This window comes from Bombus affinis, chromosome 3, assembly GCF_024516045.1.
Source record: "Bombus affinis isolate iyBomAffi1 chromosome 3, iyBomAffi1.2, whole genome shotgun sequence".
NCBI lineage: Eukaryota > Metazoa > Arthropoda > Insecta > Hymenoptera > Apidae > Bombus > Bombus affinis.
The window spans coordinates 13,904,547-13,925,634 of record NC_066346.1 but is presented as its reverse complement, the minus strand read 5'-3'; the positions used below and the strand labels follow the sequence as shown (position 1 = coordinate 13,925,634).

At 37.1% G+C, this 21,088-nt stretch overlaps 2 protein-coding genes across 4 annotated transcripts in view; both read right to left on the bottom strand.

Annotated features, from left to right (window-relative positions):
• Window positions 1-20,545, bottom strand: part of LOC126914807 (A disintegrin and metalloproteinase with thrombospondin motifs 3-like) — a 434,443-nt gene extending 413,898 nt beyond the window's left edge. The window contains exon 1 of the mRNA XM_050719231.1: window positions 20,436-20,545. The gene's annotated coding sequence lies outside the window, so the exon portion shown is untranslated. The remainder of the gene's footprint in view (window positions 1-20,435) is intronic.
• LOC126914760 (uncharacterized) lies at window positions 3,112-6,629 on the bottom strand. 3 transcript variants are annotated; one of them, XM_050719165.1, is made up of 3 exons: window positions 5,931-6,629; window positions 5,326-5,521; window positions 3,112-3,893 (listed from the first exon to the last, which is right to left on the bottom strand). In XM_050719165.1, the coding sequence occupies exons 1-3, from the start codon at window positions 5,963-5,965 to the stop codon at window positions 3,678-3,680; spliced, it is 447 nt and encodes a 148-aa protein (XP_050575122.1). In that variant the 5' UTR covers window positions 5,966-6,629; the 3' UTR covers window positions 3,112-3,677. The 3 variants fall into 3 exon arrangements, 2 of the variants coding, with proteins under 2 accessions (XP_050575122.1, XP_050575121.1); XR_007709794.1 differs by having other exon boundaries at window positions 4,410-6,629; XM_050719164.1 differs by having other exon boundaries at window positions 5,326-6,629.
• Window positions 20,546-21,088: the final 543 nt, after the last annotated feature.

Genomic DNA, 21,088 nt, shown 5'->3' with positions numbered 1-21,088 from the left:
CGCTGCTCTAGCCCACACCGGCGCTCCGTAAGTTACGATGGACTCCCACACGTTGTAGTAGAGCCTACGAGCCAAGCTGGGCGGCCCGTTGATGTTGGGTAGAATTCCCCTAAGGGCTCCTATTAACATGTCGACTCTATTACACACCATCTCGATATGCGCACCGAACCTTCGACTGGAGTCGATGACGACTCCGAGATCTCGTTCCCTTAGGCACACCCATCATAGATTTCTTCGACAGCGTCACCGCGACGGAGAGCCACTCACTCTAGTGCGATTTCATCGGCAATCGACCTGTCTTTCGTATACGTAATAATTGCCCCTTGCTCTAACATACAGTGTAACTTAGACGCTAACGAAGGGTAAAGTTCGTCATCCCGTTGACCGCGGATTCGTTATTGAGCCTAGGATCATCGTCATTTGCTTCTCGAGTATCTAATTATCGCGATTACTTGTCCAATTCCATCATAGTCATATTTGCACTAGTAAATATCTCCTCTATTGCATAACGATCACGTCTAGCGCCAATAGGGATTCGTTTCACGCCCTTATCCCTAACTCTAATCTTAACGCCAACCCGACATATATATATATATATATATATATATATATATATATATATATATATATATATATTTTATACATACATACATATATCAATTTTTATACACACAATTATACATATTCATTTTCATTTAATATTTTCATTTAATAATTTAATAAACCTTCGTCCCGCAAAGGCAAATAAATTCACGCATAACATTTCTCTTCAGCGGCATTGTTCTAGGATTGTATTTGTTGAAAGAAGGATAGCATTAAGCGCTGGAATAAAGAATGACGAATCGTTATTCTTTAACCATCGTACTTAGACTCATATTTATTGAGCTACTTGTATTTTAATCGAAGTCTAATATCCTCCATCTGTAGGCGTAAATATTACTGCCGTTGTTAATGTCATTTTAGGTTTTACTACTGGAAAGGACATTTAAGTTTGAAGGCAGGCAAGTCTACTGTTCTTAAAGCTGACATTTAGACATCTAAGATTTTTTGTGTCTTTATTGACAAAAATATATTTGACTTTGCATATCTAAAATAAAGGATTTGCGTTATCTAAAATAAATAGATCATCTTTCTTTAGAAAATTCAATGTGGTGAAATTAGAATATGAGATAAAAGAAATACTATGCATACTTATTGTTCTTCTTAAAAATTAAAGGAATACTCATAATCCTAAAACATCCTTTCTATGTTGTACTAGATATATATACAATTAAAATGTGTAATAATGTGAATGATAAACTAGTTCGAATAATTATTTTGCTTAAACGTAAGTTAATTGAAATCAGATGAATGTTATACACGCATTATACCGTGCATTATGAACTATTGATTGATTGATGCTCATATTTAATTATTAACGAGAAAATTAGAAAAATAAGATTGAATTTAATCTGTCCTTCTTATATTTATTAAGATGAGTTCTGGGGCTTGAAACACTCGAGATTAGAAATTTTGATTAATGTTTCACATTATGACTGGACGCTTGTTGTAATATCTTTTGTACGAGATACACTATACATACACAAGATCAAAATGGAATTTCGAAACGGTCGTATCGTTCAACAAAAATCTCTTTTATCTTTGATCCTCTTCATAAAAATGCAATTCTCCTTTACAGAACATCATATAACATTTATTGTACGATATATTGTTCAATTATATTTCGAAATTTTCAGCTTCGAATCTTTGTTTAATTATACTGTAGAATTAAATATCATGCGTTATTTAAATATAAAGATAGACTAAACTTTTGTCCACATTTATTAAAGCTGTATCAACTGAGATGTTTAAATTTGCGAAATTTCATGGACTTTTATATTTAATTTTTCATCATGAATCCCGCTTTGCGATACAATACATATTAGATTTATAATATCTTAAATTTACAGTACCAATGCTGATTTCATCTGAAACTATTTGTTTGCAAATGATATCTTTCTTCGTTGGAATTACCCTTCACTTATAAATTAATAATTATTAACATTGAACAGTATTGTTAAACTTCAATAAAAATAGGATCGATAACTAAATGTTAGTTAAAGAAACTTCCTATTATTATTGAATTTTGTTTAGAAAACAATAATAAAAATGGGTGTCTTTTTGTGAAAATAATTTACAGCATATCACTCGACTTATTCATATAAGAGACATTAGTTTGTTTAAATACCCTGTTGCACCCTTTTATTCATTTTCAACCCAATTTTTTCACAACATTAAAAAATATTTTAAGCCTGAAGAAAAACATGAAAAACTTCTTATTAGCATGATTTCATGCTAAACATCCTCTTAAGATATTATAAATCTTTCTTGTTTACTAAAACCAGAGCCTAACTGAAATATACGAGTATCGCAACAGGATTAATCGTAATACATGATTAAATACAAGCAATATGTAAGCTATATTTTTACTTTTTACTTCAGAAATAAATATTTCACCAGCATCGTCTTTAGCTTAAGGAAAATAAACTTGTGAAATTTAATTTAAAGCTTCGTAAAACATGGAAATGTTGCAGGATAACAAATCAGAAAAGATATATTAAATAAATCACAGTTCAGGTATCTATAACATGTGATTCTCTTAACAAATCTGTTTCATTCATCAAGCAACTGCAAAATTTCCGTAAAATCAGAAGCGGTTTCACAAATTATAGGCATTCGTAAACATGATAGATAAGAGTTAGTATCGCGGCGTTTTAGAGTATCTATGAGCGTAATATGGAAAGTAAAAAGATGTATAATAAAAATAGTTCACTTTCCAAGCTATCACTAACATTGTAACGAATTATTATACATATAACGGCTCACGAAAGTACTCGGACGCTTACAGAAACTTTCCATGAATATTTTGTTGAAGCTTTTCATGAATTTCAAGATGCATTAGGCTGTCTCAAAAGTTTCTTTCGTTTTGTTCTATTACTACAAAATAGATCATACATAAATCGATAGAATAATATAAAACAAAAAGTGTCGTGCATCTATTATTTCCTTATGAAACGAAAGAAGCTTTTGAAACAAATGTAAATAGGAATTATAAGATGCTTATTGATTACCATCGGTATTTGGACAGTTAATTATGTATTGTATAAATAAGTCACAATATTTTTAGTAGGAGCATTTTTACCCCTAATCAATCATATGTTTAAAAATACTCTTTACATTGTACATTAGTTTTTTGCTATGTGTACGTCTGCAATAAGCATCTTCTAGCTTCCATATATATATTTCCAAATTAGTCTCAATTTTTACCGGTGTAATCATGATAGACACGTCTCGTTACATTGAAGTGAAGTGAAGAAAAACACTAACACACATAATATATATTCGCAAAAATCTTCTATCTAATATTTTCGTCAACTACTGTATACACATTTATTAGATATTTGTGTGAGATTAAAATCGACAGATACGATAAAAGAATATTGTAGAGGTATAGCAATAAGAAAATACAAGGAAAGTATAGCTCGTTAATTTGAATTACACCAGATTGTCAGTCATCTATTAGGTCGTGTTAATCTCTGAATAAATTCTTAAATAAATAAGTGTTAATAAAGATAAAGATAAAGAAGTGTTAATTAAACTAGAGACACTTAACATTTATTAGCATTTGTTCTTCCCCATTACTTCTTGAATAGGTCCTTTAGGGAAGAACAGAGAGACGGTTCGCTGGATTCCGTCTGATTCCGATTTTGATTCTTGGTATTTGAAAACCAATTTGTCACTTTGCCTGACATTGGTTTGTTCGGAGATACCGAGGGCTTTCCGCTCGACCCGGAAGCCCCCGTATCGTTTCCCTTTTCCGCCGTTAACATCTTCTCAATTGCGCTACCAAATACCTACGGACAAAATTGTTCTTATAAATTTATGAATATTATGTATTTACGTATTTGAATGAAAATTTTTATGAAACGAGATTTCGCGTTAAAATACGTAATAGTAAATTATTATAAACAGTTAAAAGTATTTAACTGTTATTTAATATTCCTAATATTCAAAATAATATTTAACATTCCTATATTATTAATATAGATGAGAAGTCTCGATAAGATAGTTTACAATCATTAAGTACAGTATCGCAGATCCACCATCAGAGGTCAGTAATATTAAAATAAAATTCATGTTGGATTAAAAGTGTGGTTAAGTTGGGGCTAACCCCAAATTTGCAAATTTTGACCTAAGTCAAAAAGTGGCCATTTTTGCACCTCCTCGCGAACGAAAAATTCTTGTGCGACGTTTAAGAGAATTTATCAAAAAAAAAAAACAAAGAATTATTAGCATTTATACGAAATGTGACATGGAAGTTGAAAAAGATGAGTGTAGAGATGAAAAAATTAAGCAGAGGTCAAACTTACGCGCTACACTTGATCTTCATTTTCTTTAAATTTTGATCCAGCTGATAAATCAGTAATTAAACCAAGGGAACTAAGTTTGAAATCAAGCGAATCTGAAATACTATCAGACTGTTGCTACGTGAGAACAATAGCCATCTTGTACTTCGTATTTGCTCGATTCCAAACTCTAATCGATATACCAGCAGAATTTACCAGCAAAATAATTATTCAGAGATTCTGTCGATAAAACAATTGAAGTTTAAAATCGAACGAATCCGAATTACTGCGAGATCGTTGGTGGCTATTGTTCTCGTAGCAACAAACTGATGGTACTTCAGATTCGTTTGATTTCAAACTACAATTGATTTATCAATAGAGTTGTCGAAGAATTATTTTGTCGATATCGGTGTAGAACAATAGCCAACAACGATCTCGCTGTACTTCATATTTCCTCTATTACAAACGTCGATTCATTTACCAGCAGAGTATCTGAAGAATTATTTCACATGGATCATGTAGAAAAAAACGAACACGAAAATGGAACTGTAATAACATTTTTTATTCCTTGTTGAGAGCCGTTCTTAAACATTTTGCAGGAATTTTCCCTTCGCAAGAAGATCGAAAAATAACCACTTTTGACGCTCTGTTTTCATCCCATATGAATTTTATCTTTAATATTACCGATTGATAATAATGTCACTGCGATATTGTCCGCAATGATTGCAAATTATCTTCTCCACGTTTCACCTATATCGATAATACAGAATATCAAACAACAATTATTTAATTTCACGTTGTTGTTGACTTTATTAATTTTTACGATAAAGTGCATTCTCTGGAAGAGATTTTACGATTTACGATTTTCTTTTTCATTCCCCCTTTCACCTACGATGGCTCTTAAACAAGAAACGATATCGTAACGAGAAATACAACTTACCTGAGCGTCCACTTTGGTTCCACTAGTGTTGTCCCATACGACTTTGTGTTTGACCTCGCTATTAGGGGACTTTTTACCCAACGTTTCCTTCACCGCCTTCACTACCTTCGATTTATCGAACTTGAGACTTAAACTGGCCGTTACTAAATCTTCCGGCTTCTTCGACATCGGTTGGTGTCTCTTCGTGAACCAATTCGACGGTGCCATAAAGGTCGAAATAGCGGCTTTCGAGGATCCGCTAAGCTTACTTTTAGCTCCGTGCAATGTCGACACGTCGAAGCTGTTGGAACGGAAGCTCTTCGATCGACTTCCTTTCTGTTCGGTCGTTTTTCCGGGCCAGTTTGAAGAAATTCCCTTCAGATCTCCGGTTACCGTTATCCACTTCATATATAGAGTTTGAAATCTTTCTCAAAATTTTGAAAGGTCCTTTCCTAATTTCTTCCAGCTTATTTCTATTCATTCTGTTTCCGTTGTGGGTGAAGACCGTATCACCAATTTTAAACTCGTGTTCTCGTCTTTTTTTGTCATATTTTTGTTTGTTGATTTCGAAATTTCTTGCTGAGTTTTTAAATGCTTCTTCTCTGTCTCTTTTTAAGTTTATCTTCTTCTCTGTTATTCCCTTAGGGATGATTTCGATCATTTTCCCATACAGTAAGTGATTTGGGGCAAATCCCGTTACACTGTGTCTGGTGTGATTGTATTCTTCTACGCTTTTTTCTGCGATCTTTGTCCAGTTTCTTTTTTTTTTTCGAATTGATCTTGCATCTGATTCTGTTTACTAATGTTTGATTTACCCTCTCGTTTAGTCCATTGGAGGATGGACAGTCTGTCGAGGTGAAAATTAATTTAATGTTTTTCTCTCTCGCGTACTCTTGAATTTCCTTGGATGTCATCGCTGGGTATCGGTCTGCAAGGATAATTTTTATGGAGTCAGTTTCTCCTGTCGAGTTTATAAGTTTTATGATATCTTCCGCGCGTTGTGTTTTCGATGTGGACATAAAAACAGCCCTTGAAAAGTGATTTATGAGTATATGCATATACTTCTTTGGTGAGTTGTTGTTGGAAAAACCTCGGACCGTATCGAATGACATTATTTCAAACGGTTTCCTCGCTGGTCCTAGTCTCCACATAAGCCCGATCGGTCTTCTCGTTCTGCTTTTATTCCTAATGCAGGTTTCGCATTGTTTGCAGAATTTGTCGACAATTCGGTCCATATTTTTGAAATAATAAAAGGGTCGGATTTTTTTCAATATGTGATTCCTTCCAACATGGCCAAAGAAATCATGCACCGTCTTTATGATATGCTCGCCTAAACTAAACTCTTGTGAGACGAATATACGTTGGCGTCCTTTAATATTTTAAAAAAAAATCTCTGATTTTTTTATAAGGTCTTTCGTATTTTTAATATCTTCTCTGTTTTCTTTCTGATCTCGGATTATGTCTTGTTTTTTTATAATATTCGCTACTTTCAAAACCTCTTCTTCGTTCTCAAAACTTTCTAAGACGGGGTTCCTGGATAGTGCGACTGCCTCTATGTTGTGTTTTCCTGGTGAGTAGATGATTTTGAAGTCGTACTGCGATAAGTAGTGCATCAGGTCTCCTAAAGTTTCATCGGTTCTTGCTTTGATTCTCATTGATTCCAACGGTTTATGGTCTGAAAGGAGAGTGAAGTATCTACCGATTAACCAATGCTGCCAGTACTGAATCGCCTCTTTGACCAGAACGCCGAATTAATGTCAAACGTTGAGAAGAAATGGCAATTTCCCGCTTTGACTATGATATCTTCAATTCTTGGGAATGGTTGTGGTTCCGGAACTACAATTTTGTTTATCTCTCTGAAATCAATACATAGTCTATCTCTACGATTCGACTCTTTTTTAAAGGCTAGTGTCACTGGTGCTGCAAATGGTGAACTTGATTCCTCTATGAGATCGTGTTCTAGTAGTTTCGTAATCTGGAATTCTATTTCTCTCTGATCTGGAATGCTACATCTGTATGGTTTCTTTGATATGTATTTATTTTCGATTAGCTTAATAGAAGCTTCTTGTGATTTCCTGGTTCCCACATTGTGTTTAGCAAATACATCTCTCTATAAGTTGGCTTACCTCTATTTTTTGTAGGTTATTTAGGTGTTCTAGGTTGTCCATAGGCTTACCCGTCTCCTTGTGTTCGGTAACGTTTACCTTTCTTCTCTGGTTATTTCTTCTTTCTTCTTTTCTATTAAATATTACTTCCTCTTTGTCGTCTACTTTTTGGCTAACCCTCAAATTCTCGTCTTGTCTTAGTTTGAATTCCCTTATGGCGTCCAGCCCTAAGATGAGATCATATGTGAAGTTATTATTGCGTACTATATACACATCTATCTCTTTCTCTATCTTGTTTATCCTCATTTTTAGTCTTGCCCCGCTACTCGTGAAGTCTTCCCCATTGATGGTTTTGAACATGCTCTTGTCTTCTTTTATCTGATCAATGATCTTTTGATCGATAAAACTTGCATTCGCTCCCGTAGACATCTTTAATCTCTTTTTGATCGTTGACTTTAACTCGCAGTTTTATCAATGGTTCGTACTTCTCCGGGAATTTTAGTGTTTTTCTTCCTTCCCATCCGATGTTCCTGCTATTTCATTTTCTGATGTGAGCGCCTCCAGTGAATTTATTTGTTTGGGTTTGGATTTGAAGGAACTGAGAAAGCTACAAACTGGATATCAGAGTATGAAGAGGAATGCAAAAAATACAAAATAAAAAGCGATGAGGAAAAAGTCAAAGGTTTGAGAAAGTACCTAGGAAAAACAGCAAAAAGGAGGTACCAAACAAATCTACTGAAAGCTGGAGGACACAACTGGGAACTTTGGTTTCGGAAACAAACACTCCACGATAGAGCAAATGTACAGGCTTATAAACGAAATAATAGTAGCACTAGAAAACAAGGAATACTGCACAGCCCTCTTTATAGACATAGGGAAAGCATTCGATAAAATTAACCATGAAAGTCTACTACAAACAATTAGGAAACAATTCCCGGAGCAAATACACCAATTAATAAAATCCTACCTAAGCAGCAGAACCTTCGTAATAAAAATCAAGGACACACATTCTCAAGTTAAAGACATCAAGGCCGGGGTACCACAAGGAAGCGTCCTAGGCCCAATACTATACACATTATACACGGCGAACATACCAACAACTACCAACAGCACAGTATTGACATTCGCGGACGACACAGCTATACTAGTCAGGCATACTAACCCAGAAACGGCAGTCAAAATACTACAAGAACATATCATAAAAATAGAAAATTGGCTACAAGAAAAACAAATAAAAGCGAACCCCAATAAATGCAACCATATTACATTCACGCTACGAAAAAAGATACCACCAAACATCCTATTGAACGGCACGCATATAACGCAAACAAAGCATGTCAAATACCTAGGACTCCACTTAGATACACAACTCACATGGAAACTACACATCAAATCAATAGTAGAAAAAATACAGAAAACAAGGAGACAAATGCATTGGCTAACAAGCCGAAAATCCAAACTAAACATAGAAAATAAATTAAAAATATATAAAACGATCATAAAACCAATTTGGACGTAAGGAATACCATTATGGGGGACGGCAGCAATGAGCCATATAAACAAAATAGAGGTAATACAGGCTAAAATCCTCAGAACAATAGTAAACGGATCTTGGTACGTCAGAAACGAAGATATACGAAGGGACCTGGGAATGCCAACGGTCAAGGAAGAAATTAGCAGATACTCCGAGAAATACAAATCAAGAATAGCAACACACCCAAACCGGCTAGCTGCGGAAACATACAAAACCATAAACATGGACAGAAGGCTAAAAAGGAAGCAACGCTTCCAGACCTTATAAAGGACATAACCTAACAAACACGAGGATGGTACCCCGCTGGGGGTAGCCACCAACATGCTAATTTAACCGTTAAAAAATTCCACCAAATGTCCAAATTGGACAAATTGTGAATTTTAATAAATAAATTAAAAAAAAAACTGTACGCGTTAACAAAATAGTTCCAACTTACTTGAAAGTAGTTGCTTGATTCAAGCAACTGTACGCGTTAACAAAATAGTTTCAAGTAACTTGAAAATAGTTGCTTGATTCAGGTAACTTGACCAATCTGAATCATCATAAAAACTTGGAAGGATATTTCAAGCAAAATTACAGATTCACATTGGTAAAATAATAGGTTCACATTGACAAAATGGTTTCGAATTGCTTGAATTCAAATCGTTTGACGAAGCAACATGACTAATCTGAATAGTTTAATTGTCATCTTTATCCAAGACTCGCATAGTCAATCGAGCCATTCGGAAATCACATTGACCAACTCCAAAATTGAAAAGTAGAGAAAAGTAATTACAAGTATCGCAAGTGGTGAGACAATATGCGATAAAAATGAAAAGATGAGCGTGGCATTAAGCTCTAAGGAACTAGAGGTTTTGTGAGAATCAATCGTGTACTTGGACGATGAAATTGCGAAATTGTGAGATTGTCCAAAGATGAAGTTGGTCAATTTGACTTTCGCCAGGCTCGATCGTCACTACGACAGTTCTCGCGTATCGAAACTATCTTGATGTTTGTGTCGACAGGTGAGACGAATGAGCGATCGTGGCGGAGAAGGATCAGGACATTCGGTCGTTACGATGGAATCAGTGTTACCGACTTTATTTGGCCGTCGCGAATCAGTCGCCTGTTTTCCTTTTGGAGGCGTGACAAGAATATTACCAAATCGTCGAGAGCCAGCGTCCAGAATGTCCGCACCACCGAGCGGTAGAAGAAATACGCACTATCTTCGGTTGGACATTATGGACGACATCGCATACCTAAGAGCGAGGGAGGTAAGGATCTTTCGTTTATTTTTGTTGAAGTGCTCACCACTTCTAGGAAAACTCCACATCTGGTCTTTTTAGCTTTCTCAAGCGCTGAAGCCATCGACAGCATATAGACAAAGGAATAGCAGGGAGGCAGACCCAATACGGTAGACAGGCGACTCTATGAACGTTCTAAGAGATCGGATCTCCTTCGGCGTAAATGGCGCTCCTTATCGGCGAACGGCTGCAATATCCTAAATCTTTCTTTTCGACGGTTTCCACGTCGCTCGAAAGAAACTATTCGTCGAAATGGATTATCTGTGGCTGATCTATTACGGTAGAAAGTGAAAAAGAATAAACGAAAGATCCTTACCTCCCTCGCTCTTAGGTATGCAATGTCGTCCATAACGTCCAACCGAAGATAGTGCGTATTTCCTCTACCGCTCGGTGGTGCGGACATTCTGGACGCTGGCTCTCGACGATTTGGTAATATTCTCGTCACGCCTCCAAAAGGAAAACAGGCGACTGATTCGCGACGGCCAAACAAAGTCGGTAACTCTGTTTCCATCGTAACGACCGAATGTCCTGATCCTTCTCTGCCACGATCGCTCATTCGTCTCACCTGTCGACACAAACATCAAGATAGTTTCGATACGCGAGAACTGTCGTAGTGACGATCGAGCCTGGCGAAAGTCAAATTGACCAACTTCATCTTTGGACAATCTCACAATTTCGCAATTTCATCGTCCAAGTACACGATTGATTCTCACAAAACCTCTAGTTCCTTAGAGCTTAATGCCACGCTCATCTTTTCATTTTTATCGCATATTGTCTCACCACTTGCGATACTTGTAATTACTTTTCTCTACTTTTCAATTTTGGAGTTGGTCAATGTGATTTCCGAATGGCTCGATTGACTATGCGAGTCTTGGATAAAGATGACAATTAAACTATTCAGATTAGTCATGTTGCTTCGTCAAACGATTTGAATTCAAGCAATTCGAAACCATTTTGTCAATGTGAACCTATTATTTTACCAATGTGAATCTGTAATTTTGCTTGAAATATCCTTCCAAGTTTTTATGATGATTCAGATTGGTCAAGTTACCTGAATCAAGCAACTATTTTCAAGTTACTTGAAACTATTTTGTTAACGCGTACAGTTGCTTGAATCAAGCAACTATTTTCAAGTAAGTTGGAACTATTTTGTTAACGCGTACAGTTTTTTTTTTAATTTATTTATTAAAATTCACAATTTGTCCAATTTGGACATTTGGTGGAATTTTTTAACGGTTAAATTAGCATGTTGGTGGCTACCCCCAGCGGGGTACCATCCTCGTGTTTGTTAGGTTATGTCCTTTATAAGGTCTGGAAGCGTTGCTTCCTTTTTAGCCTTCTGTCCATGTTTATGGTTTTGTATGTTTCCGCAGCTAGCCGGTTTGGGTGTGTTGCTATTCTTGATTTGTATTTCTCGGAGTATCTGCTAATTTCTTCCTTGACCGTTGGCATTCCCAGGTCCCTTCGTATATCTTCGTTTCTGACGTACCAAGATCCGTTTACTATTGTTCTGAGGATTTTAGCCTGTATTACCTCTATTTTGTTTATATGGCTCATTGCTGCCGTCCCCCATAATGGTATTCCTTACGTCCAAATTGGTTTTATGATCGTTTTATATATTTTTAATTTATTTTCTATGTTTAGTTTGGATTTTCGGCTTGTTAGCCAATGCATTTGTCTCCTTGTTTTCTGTATTTTTTCTACTATTGATTTGATGTGTAGTTTCCATGTGAGTTGTGTATCTAAGTGGAGTCCTAGGTATTTGACATGCTTTGTTTGCGTTATATGCGTGCCGTTCAATAGGATGTTTGGTGGTATCTTTTTTCGTAGCGTGAATGTAATATGGTTGCATTTATTGGGGTTCGCTTTTATTTGTTTTTCTTGTAGCCAATTTTCTATTTTTATGATATGTTCTTGTAGTATTTTGACTGCCGTTTCTGGGTTAGTATGCCTGACTAGTATAGCTGTGTCGTCCGCGAATGTCAATACTGTGCTGTTGGTAGTTGTTGGTATGTTCGCCGTGTATAATGTGTATAGTATTGGGCCTAGGACGCTTCCTTGTGGTACCCCGGCCTTGATGTCTTTAACTTGAGAATGTGTGTCCTTGATTTTTATTACGAAGGTTCTGCTGCTTAGGTAGGATTTTATTAATTGGTGTATTTGCTCCGGGAATTGTTTCCTAATTGTTTGTAGTAGACTTTCATGGTTAATTTTATCGAATGCTTTCCCTATGTCTATAAAGAGGGCTGTGCAGTATTCCTTGTTTTCTAGTGCTACTATTATTTCGTTTATAAGCCTGTACATTTGCTCTATCGTGGAGTGTTTAGAGAATGTGTGTGGAGAGAGTGTGTGTTTAGAGTTGTTAGTGTGTTTAGAGTAGAGAATGTGTTTAGAGAGAGTGTGTGGAGAAAAACAAAGACGGAAATCGAGGAACTCAACGTGGAAATGGAAAAACTTCTAGAGACCCTTTAAAGACGAGATAAGAGGGAAATAGTTGAAATAAACAACAATATAGAACTATTAGAAGGAACTCAGAAAGCCACAAACTGGATATCAGAGTATGAAGAGGAATGCAAAAAATACAAAATGAAAAGCGATGAGGAAAAGTCAAAGGTTTGAGAAAGTACCTAGGAAAAACAGCAAACAGGTGGTACCAAACAAATCTACTGAAGGCTGGAGGACACAACTGGGAAGATTGGAAAGAAGCATTTCTCAAAGCCTTTAAGAATAAAGGTTGGCCGGCAATACGATATGCTTACAACTTTAAATACCTTTCAGGTTCGTTCGTAGAATATGCAATAGAGAAAGAACGACTAATATTGGAAGTTAAAAGGGAAATGGATGAAGAGGTGAGGATACACCTGATTGTCATTGGATTACCTATCGAAGTCCAAGACAAAATCGAAAGCGATAATATACAGACAACAAATGACCTAATAGGAATTTTGGGAGAATATGAAGACTGGAGAAAAAGGAAAGAAACACAAGAAAGAAAGATAGACATGGTTAGAAAGGTAAATCCACCATTCAAAAAAAAAACCGTGCACAATCTGTGAAGCACTGAACTTCCCGGGCCGATTCCACCCAGTGGAATTATGTAGAAATAGAGACAGAAACCCCCAGAAGAAACCCAAACAAATAAATTCACTGGAGGCGCTCACATCAGAAAATGAAATAGCAGGAACATCGGATGGGAAGGAAGAAAAACACTAAAATGCCCGGAGAAGTACGAATCTTTTTCTTTAAATATATTATGCAAACGTTGAACAACGTTATGTTTTGTTAAGCTAACAGGATACACTAAAAATACATTATCACATACATTATCCAGTTCGTTCGTGAGTGCCGAGACGTGCAGACGTGTGTCCAGTGCCCTGTGAAGTTCACAAAACTTCACGTGACGCCCATCTGTCGAAAGCGAATCCAACTAACCTAGCCAGGGGTTAACAGCCTCTCGACTAGTTCTTTCACACTGAATTAACTAGCTCGATGATGGCTCTATCATTCCCAACAGGCTCCCCGGAGCTAAATTATAACACCGCCATTTTTCCTCCCCCGTGGCAAGAGGGCAACACATCTATCCTGGTAAACGACCATCACACGAAAAAACGAAAGCTCGAACCAACCAAGACAAATGTAAACAAGAGTCAAACTAAACCATCAGCCAGCCAGGTGACCACCTACAATAGATTTTTAATACTGGAGTCCACGGAAGACTCCATGATTACAACCGAAAAGGTAAATAATCTCCATACTCAAAGAATTCCCCCTCCCCCACTGATATTCATTAACGACGTAATCGACATACAGTCAATGATTAAGACTATCGAAAAAGACATCAGCAAAGAGGACTACAAGTTAAAGATTAACAACAACCACGTGAAAATACTGCCGAACCACCCAGACGCCTATAGAAAGTTAACTAAGCTATTAAAAACGTTAAACGCTAAATTCCACACATACCAGCTCAAACAAGAAAGACCATTTCGAGTGGTGCTACGCAACATCCACCACTCAGTCGATCTAGACGAACTAAAGTGCGAACTGTTAAATCACGGCCACGAAGTAACTAACATCAGCAACATTAGGCATAGAATCACAAAAAACCCACTATCCTTATTTTTTATAGACTTAAAACAAAAAACAAACAACAAAGAAATCTTCAACGTCAATCGGCTGATGAACTCCATAGTTAAGTTCGAGCCACCTCTTGTAAAGAAAGAAATAATACAATGCAAAAGGTGTCAAAGGTACGGCCACACGCAGAAATACTGCAATCATAACTTCCGGTGCGTAAAATGTGCAGGTAATCACCCCACTGACCAATGCACTAACTCCCCGGAAACCCCCGCCAAGTGTATCCACTGTCAAGGAGAGCATCCTGCGAACTACAAAGGATGCTCAGCCTACAAACACTACATAATATAGTGTATCCAAAACTGAGACCCAAGGACATAACCATACAAGAACCTAAACCCCAAAAACTCACTACACCAACAGTATCCTATGCGCAGGCAAAGCAAGGAAACGTAAACAACTCGAAAACACACATTGTACACACAGAAAATAGAATTCCCACCACACAAAACACAGACAACTTTACCAGACTCGAAAAACTTATCGAGAAGCAAACTGAGCAAATTAACAACTTGCTGTCACTACTCACACTCTTCATGGACAAATTCATACGCACAGAAGCAAAATAAAACCAATGCGAATAGCTCTGTGGAACGCCAACGGTCTAGCTCAGCACAAATTTGAACTAGGACTATTCTTAAAACAACAGCAAATCGATGTGATGCTCATATCCGAAACCCACTTCACCGACAAAAACTACCTCAAAATACACGGCTACAACTTCTACCACACACAACACCCCAGCGGAAAGGCCCACGGCGGCACCGGAATCATAATCAAATCAAACATCAAGCACTACGAACTTCCACCATTCCAGAAAGACTACCTCCAAGCAACAAACGTAGCAATAGAAGACTGTCATGGTACAATCACCACTTCAGCTGTATACTGCCCTCCCAGACACTCCATCGCCAAAGAAGACTTCGACAACTTCCTGGACACCCTGGGCAATAGATTCATAGCCGGAGGAGACTACAACGCCAAACACACCCAATGGGGCAGCAGACTGGTTACACTAAGAGGTAAAAACCTCCTCAACAGCATAATAACCAATAACCTCAACTACCTTACCACATACGAACCCACACACTGGCCCACCGACACAAACAAAATACCCGATCTCCTTGATTTCTTCATAACTAAAAATATCTCGTCAAGACACGTCCAAATCAATTCCTCGGCTGATCTCTCCTCTGATCATTCCCCCGTGATAGTAGTCAGTTCAACTATCATCGAGAATACACCTAATGGCTCCATTCATAACCAACACACCAACTGGCAGCTCTTTAGAGAAGTCTTTACCCACTCAACTTCAGCTTCAACCTCACTAAAAACCAATGAAGGAATCGAAGCAGCCACGGAATACCTAAATGCGAGCATAATAAACGCTATCCGCGTCTCCACACCGGCAAAAACGTCCATCAGCAATCACGAATACCTCCAGTACATATTAAAAAAAATAGCAGAAAAACGTAGACTAAGAAGGATATGACAGACCCATAGAACACCGGAGGACAAACGCAAACTAAACAACGCAACTAGAAAACTATCCAAAACCATAAAAAACTACAATAATGACCGTTTTCACAAATATCTCGCCAGCCTGTGCCCCACAGCCGACTCTAACTACTCACTATGGGAAGCCTCCAGGAAACTCACGCGCCCCCCACAAATAATACCTCCAATCCGCCGTCCGCAGAGTGGATGGGCGCGTAGCCCTATAGAAAAAGCCAACCTATTTGCCAAACACTTGACTGAAGTATTCCAACCCCATTCCTCCATAGCTGCAGCGGACGTCACCGAATACCTGCACGCTCCCTTCCAAATGTCCCCTCCTATTGAACCCTTCACTTCTGCAGAGATCATAGAAGCAATCAGTCGCCTAAACCCCAAGAAAGCAGCAGGTCACGACCTAATAGGAAATAAAGCAATCAAGGAACTCCCCATAAAAGGGATCGCACTCATCGCATCAATCTTTAACGCCATCCTCCGCCTTGAACACTTTCCCAAGGCGTGGAAAATCTCACTAATCACCCTCATCCCCAAACCCTGTAAACCAATATATGAAGCCAGCTCCTATCGCCCAATCAGTCTCTTACCTACCCTGTCTAAACTATTCGAGAGGATGCTCACGAATCGTCTCCTTCCACTCCTAGAAGAATTGAAAACTCTCCCAGATCACCAATTCGGCTTCCGAAAACAACACTCAACAGTAGAGCAAATCCACCGCATAACCCACATGATCAGCCAAACCCTTGAAAAGAAAAAATACTGCTCAGCCGCATTCCTAGACATCCAACAGGCATTCGATAAAGTATGGCATGAAGGGCTACTCTACAAGCTTAAAAAAATCCTACCCCACCCATACTACTCCATCTTAAAATCCTACCTAACCAACAGACAATTCATAATTAAATGTCTAGATGCCACTTCCGCAACATTCCCAATAGAATCCGGCATACCACAAGGTAGTGTCCTCGGACCCCTACTGTTCTCCATCTACACTGCCGACTTACCCATATCAAACGAGGTAACAATAGCAACATTTGCCGACGACACAGCACTATTAGCTACCCACGCAGACCCGGCAATTGCCTCATCCACTCTCCAGCGAAGTCTCGACTCCATGGAAAAGTGGTTCCAAAAATGGGGTTTTAAAATAAGCGAAAAAAAATCCTCCCGTGTAACCTTCACGCTCCGAAAACAAACCTGCCCCCAGGTCACCATTAACAACGCAATAATCCCAAGCAAGGACTCCGTAAGATACCTGGGCATGACCCTGGACAGGAGACTAACTTGGAAAAAACATATCTCCGAAAAAACAAAGCAACTAAAGGAAAAACTAAGAAAATTCTATTGGCTCACGGGCCGACGCTCCAAACTAAACATACAGAACAAAATAACCCTCTACGAGGCCGTAATAAAACCTGTCTGGACCTACGGAATCCAACTATGGGGAACAGCAAGTAACTCCAACATTGAAATACTCCAACGCTTCCAATCGAAAACGCTAAGATCCCTATTAAATGCACCCTGGTATGTTACCAACGAAACAATCCACCGGGACCTCAAGATACCTACAGTCAAAGATGAAATACACAAGTCCAGAAGCAGATATAACACAAGAGTCAACAACCACCACAACCCACTAGTCACCCAACTACTGGACACGACGGACCAGATCCGCAGACTAAAAAGAAAATACCCACTAGATTAAATCCTTAGTCCTACTAGAACCAACAATATAAAGCTATTATAATCCATGTCATTGTATCACGCCAAATTAAGTTACTGAAAATTCTCAACGAGAATTGATTGTAAATATTCTAATAAATAAAAATAAAAAAAAAAATGATACATGTTTCGATGATTGAGCCGTTAAGCGTGACAAAGCGATGGAATTGTTTTGCACAGAAATTCTGGTTCTAAAATTATGTTAGGGATTCTAGGGCGTAATAACATCTTGGACCGCAAAGTTATCGACGTGTCGATGAAAGTTAAGCGAGCTTTATCGAAGCACACGTTCGAGTCTTTGGGCGATTGCTAGGAATACGCGTAATGTTTTTTTCTGTGAGCTGAAAAGTTGAACGACTATAAATGGCGTTTGTAGAGGATTTCAAAGCGGAAGAAGAGGCAGATTATTTAATACATAATATCTTCCTTTATAATATATCTAATATCCTAATAATTAGATGAACGTAATACAAATGTTTAGAATCAGAAATTATCTTTTTATATAGAGATCTGTTTGATGCAAGATCTAAAATCAATCAAATGGGATTGTATGGATTTTGTATTTGTCTGTGTTAATCCTTTGACGTCGATACCAACGATGTATATAGCGAATGGCGGTTATCAGCCAAGATTATGAGCACGTACGCAAATAGACTATAATATTTTGCAAGAATGAAATGTCTTGGTATGGTACGCTTTAATCTATCTATCCAAGTCAAAATAAGTATAAAAATCGCGTTGCGATCAACATATTTAAAAAAAAAAAAAAAAAAAAAAAAGGGAGAAACAGATGCTTCTATTTATATTCATATTAAAATGATACATATTTGTAATTTTCTGGTAAACTAAATCGGTACTCGCATGAAAGTAGATATAGTCATTGAAATTGTGGCACTTTAAATCTCAAATTTAATTCTTCAACACGTTGAGTGTTTAGGTGTTTTAGTGTTAGGGCCGTGATATAAAATATTCGTCAATGATAATAAATATATGTGCATGTAATCGTGTTGTTGATTGTAATCAAATGTAACTTGTAACGCTATTAGTATTTTAATCTTCCTGAAAAATGTTGAAATGTTGATTCAACAGCAGAGAAGAATAGCAGAAAAAGAAAAGTAAAAGGAATCGCAAGTGTCGTATATCAATGATATTATCATAGGTCTATAACATTAAATTAAGATTCTTAAGAGATGAAAAAGGTTTAATAGTCGATTATACAGATATTTCGGATACACGATAAATGCGAGGTTTGTCAATGATCCGTGAAAATTGTTTGTTTGGAAATTTGTTTCCAAGGGATCGTTCACGGTTGTCCAATTTAACAAAATGGAACTCGTTGCATTTTATCGATCTAAAACGTCATGCGCAGATATTTTGACCTATATAATTTATATACCATACACTGTACAGATAAGTAGAAAATAAAATAATTGACACTCGCATATGCGTATCTCAGATAGTTACTACTTTAGTTAAATGATTTAATTTAATGGAAATCGCTTACCATAACGTCTCGTTTTTCCGCGTATAAAATCATTCGTACGATCACTAGAATCATGTTGGATTCGAGCGATGGGTCCATGTAAATTGCACTGACCTAGGATTAAAATACGTACGAAAATGTAACAGGCGTTAAAACAGTATTACAGCCTTACAAATAAATTATTATTCAAAACTCTCGTAAATACATCGTATCTTATATAATTTTCCTAAAAAATTAATTTTATTCGTTATATTTATCTTAGGAAATGTACGTTATTAATCTCAACAGCATTGGAAAACCAATTACCGAATGGCTGAAATTAATCGATTACAAAATTCCATTACGGATAAATTATTCGCTGAACTTTTTAAAAGATACGTGTAAGCTTTGAACAGTGTAAACAGAAAATACAGAGCTTCCATCCGAATATACGATCGAGATGTTTGAAAGCAAGTAGCGTACCTTGAAAATACAGAGATACGCATAACTCTGCCCTATGTTTCCCGGTTGCTTGCGTACATATGTAGGAGGAGGTATTCTATATCTAAGTATAATAACAGAATTTCGTTTGGTATTACTTACGATGTTTAAAAGAGCCAAGATATATTGCTGTACTCGAATTCCACGAAAACGGAGTAATCAGCAGCTATTCCAAGCTCTAGCCATCGTGGCGGCGAATCCTTAGCAGCTGGTCTTTTCTCTATGAAATGACTTATCTTAGAAATCGACTTATCTTCCACGAAATTAGAAAGTCTACTCGACTCGACTTGATAGCTTAAACGCATGATTATTAAAAGCATAAATTAATATCTACGAGCAAGTATTCGTGGAATAATTATTATGATATAAATAATTATTTCAAAAGTATAATTTCAAAAATATCAATTCGGTATCACCGTGAATTTCATCCTGCAAATTTCTTTAAAATTCTTGACAAATTTTGGTAAACGTATTCCTCCAGCAAATTTGTCTATTTTTCTATTTTTTTACATTAAATTAGGCAAGATAGATAAAGATTCGTGCAATGGACAATATACATATGTGTAATAGACAGGGAATAATAAAATAAATTAAAAACAGCGAAATATAGATGAACGTGTAGAAGATCAAGCGAGAGTGGAACGCAATAGGGAGAATAATTGTAAACCGAGTTCCTTTTAAGGCTGAAGATAAGCTATTCTTATATTACATGCTGTTATTATTACTTTTGTACACGATAGATTGGAATATCAGTACAATTTCTTTCTTTCAGTAATATTCGATGATTCGTTAATTTATTAACCGCTATATTGTACGTGGTAAGTAGAAAAGCAACGATTGTACAAGAATGGCATTTGGAAAAATATTTGACTTACTTGATAATCTGTTCCTTTGCCATTTAGGACCAGAGAAGTATCCAATTTCCTCGGGATTTGTTATTTTATATAGGTTGGGATTGATAATCAATCTCGGATCCACTCGGATTGGTTAGCACACCTTTTATTTTCTCTCTTATACAAAACACCAAATCACACAGCAAACGTCTAAACTCTCCCAATGCGTCTTAGCAATTAAGGCGTGGTCGACTCCTATGACAAAAGAGCGTCGTTAGGTGTCGTACCAACATAACCCTAGTAACCTTTTAGTAACTAGCGGTCATACCAACTGAGCATTTCTCAACAGGATTTACGTCGATCGATAATTCTTCCACTATTGTATCGTTGTATTCTGTGGAGACATCGTCTTTTTCATCGTACAGAATCAATTTCTCAGCTTCTGGGTATTCCACGTCGAAGACGTCACCGGAAAGATTATAAAATCCCTGAACATCGTGGCTTAAGGAATCGCGTTTGCTTCGTTTCGACTTTCTCTTACTTTCTTCAACTTCCAATTTATTCGATTTCCCTGTAACCGAATTATCAACGTTTTACCACGTTTGCCTGTCTTATCTTCGCTATTCTCGTTACGGATAAAATGAAAAAATACTTGCAAAATTTCTGAAATTGTAAATACGACCAGACTGGAACGT

Excerpts from the sequence above, each read along its gene's own strand:
- LOC126914760 (XM_050719164.1), bottom strand. The coding sequence starts at position 5,712 with ATGAAGTGGATAACGGTAACCGGAGATCTGAAGGGAATTTCTTCAAAC. Across the intron at positions 3,894-5,325 it reads GAACCAAAGTGGACGCTCAG|GTATTTGGTAGCGCAATTGA; the intron begins GTAAGTTGTATT and ends TTTTGTCCGTAG.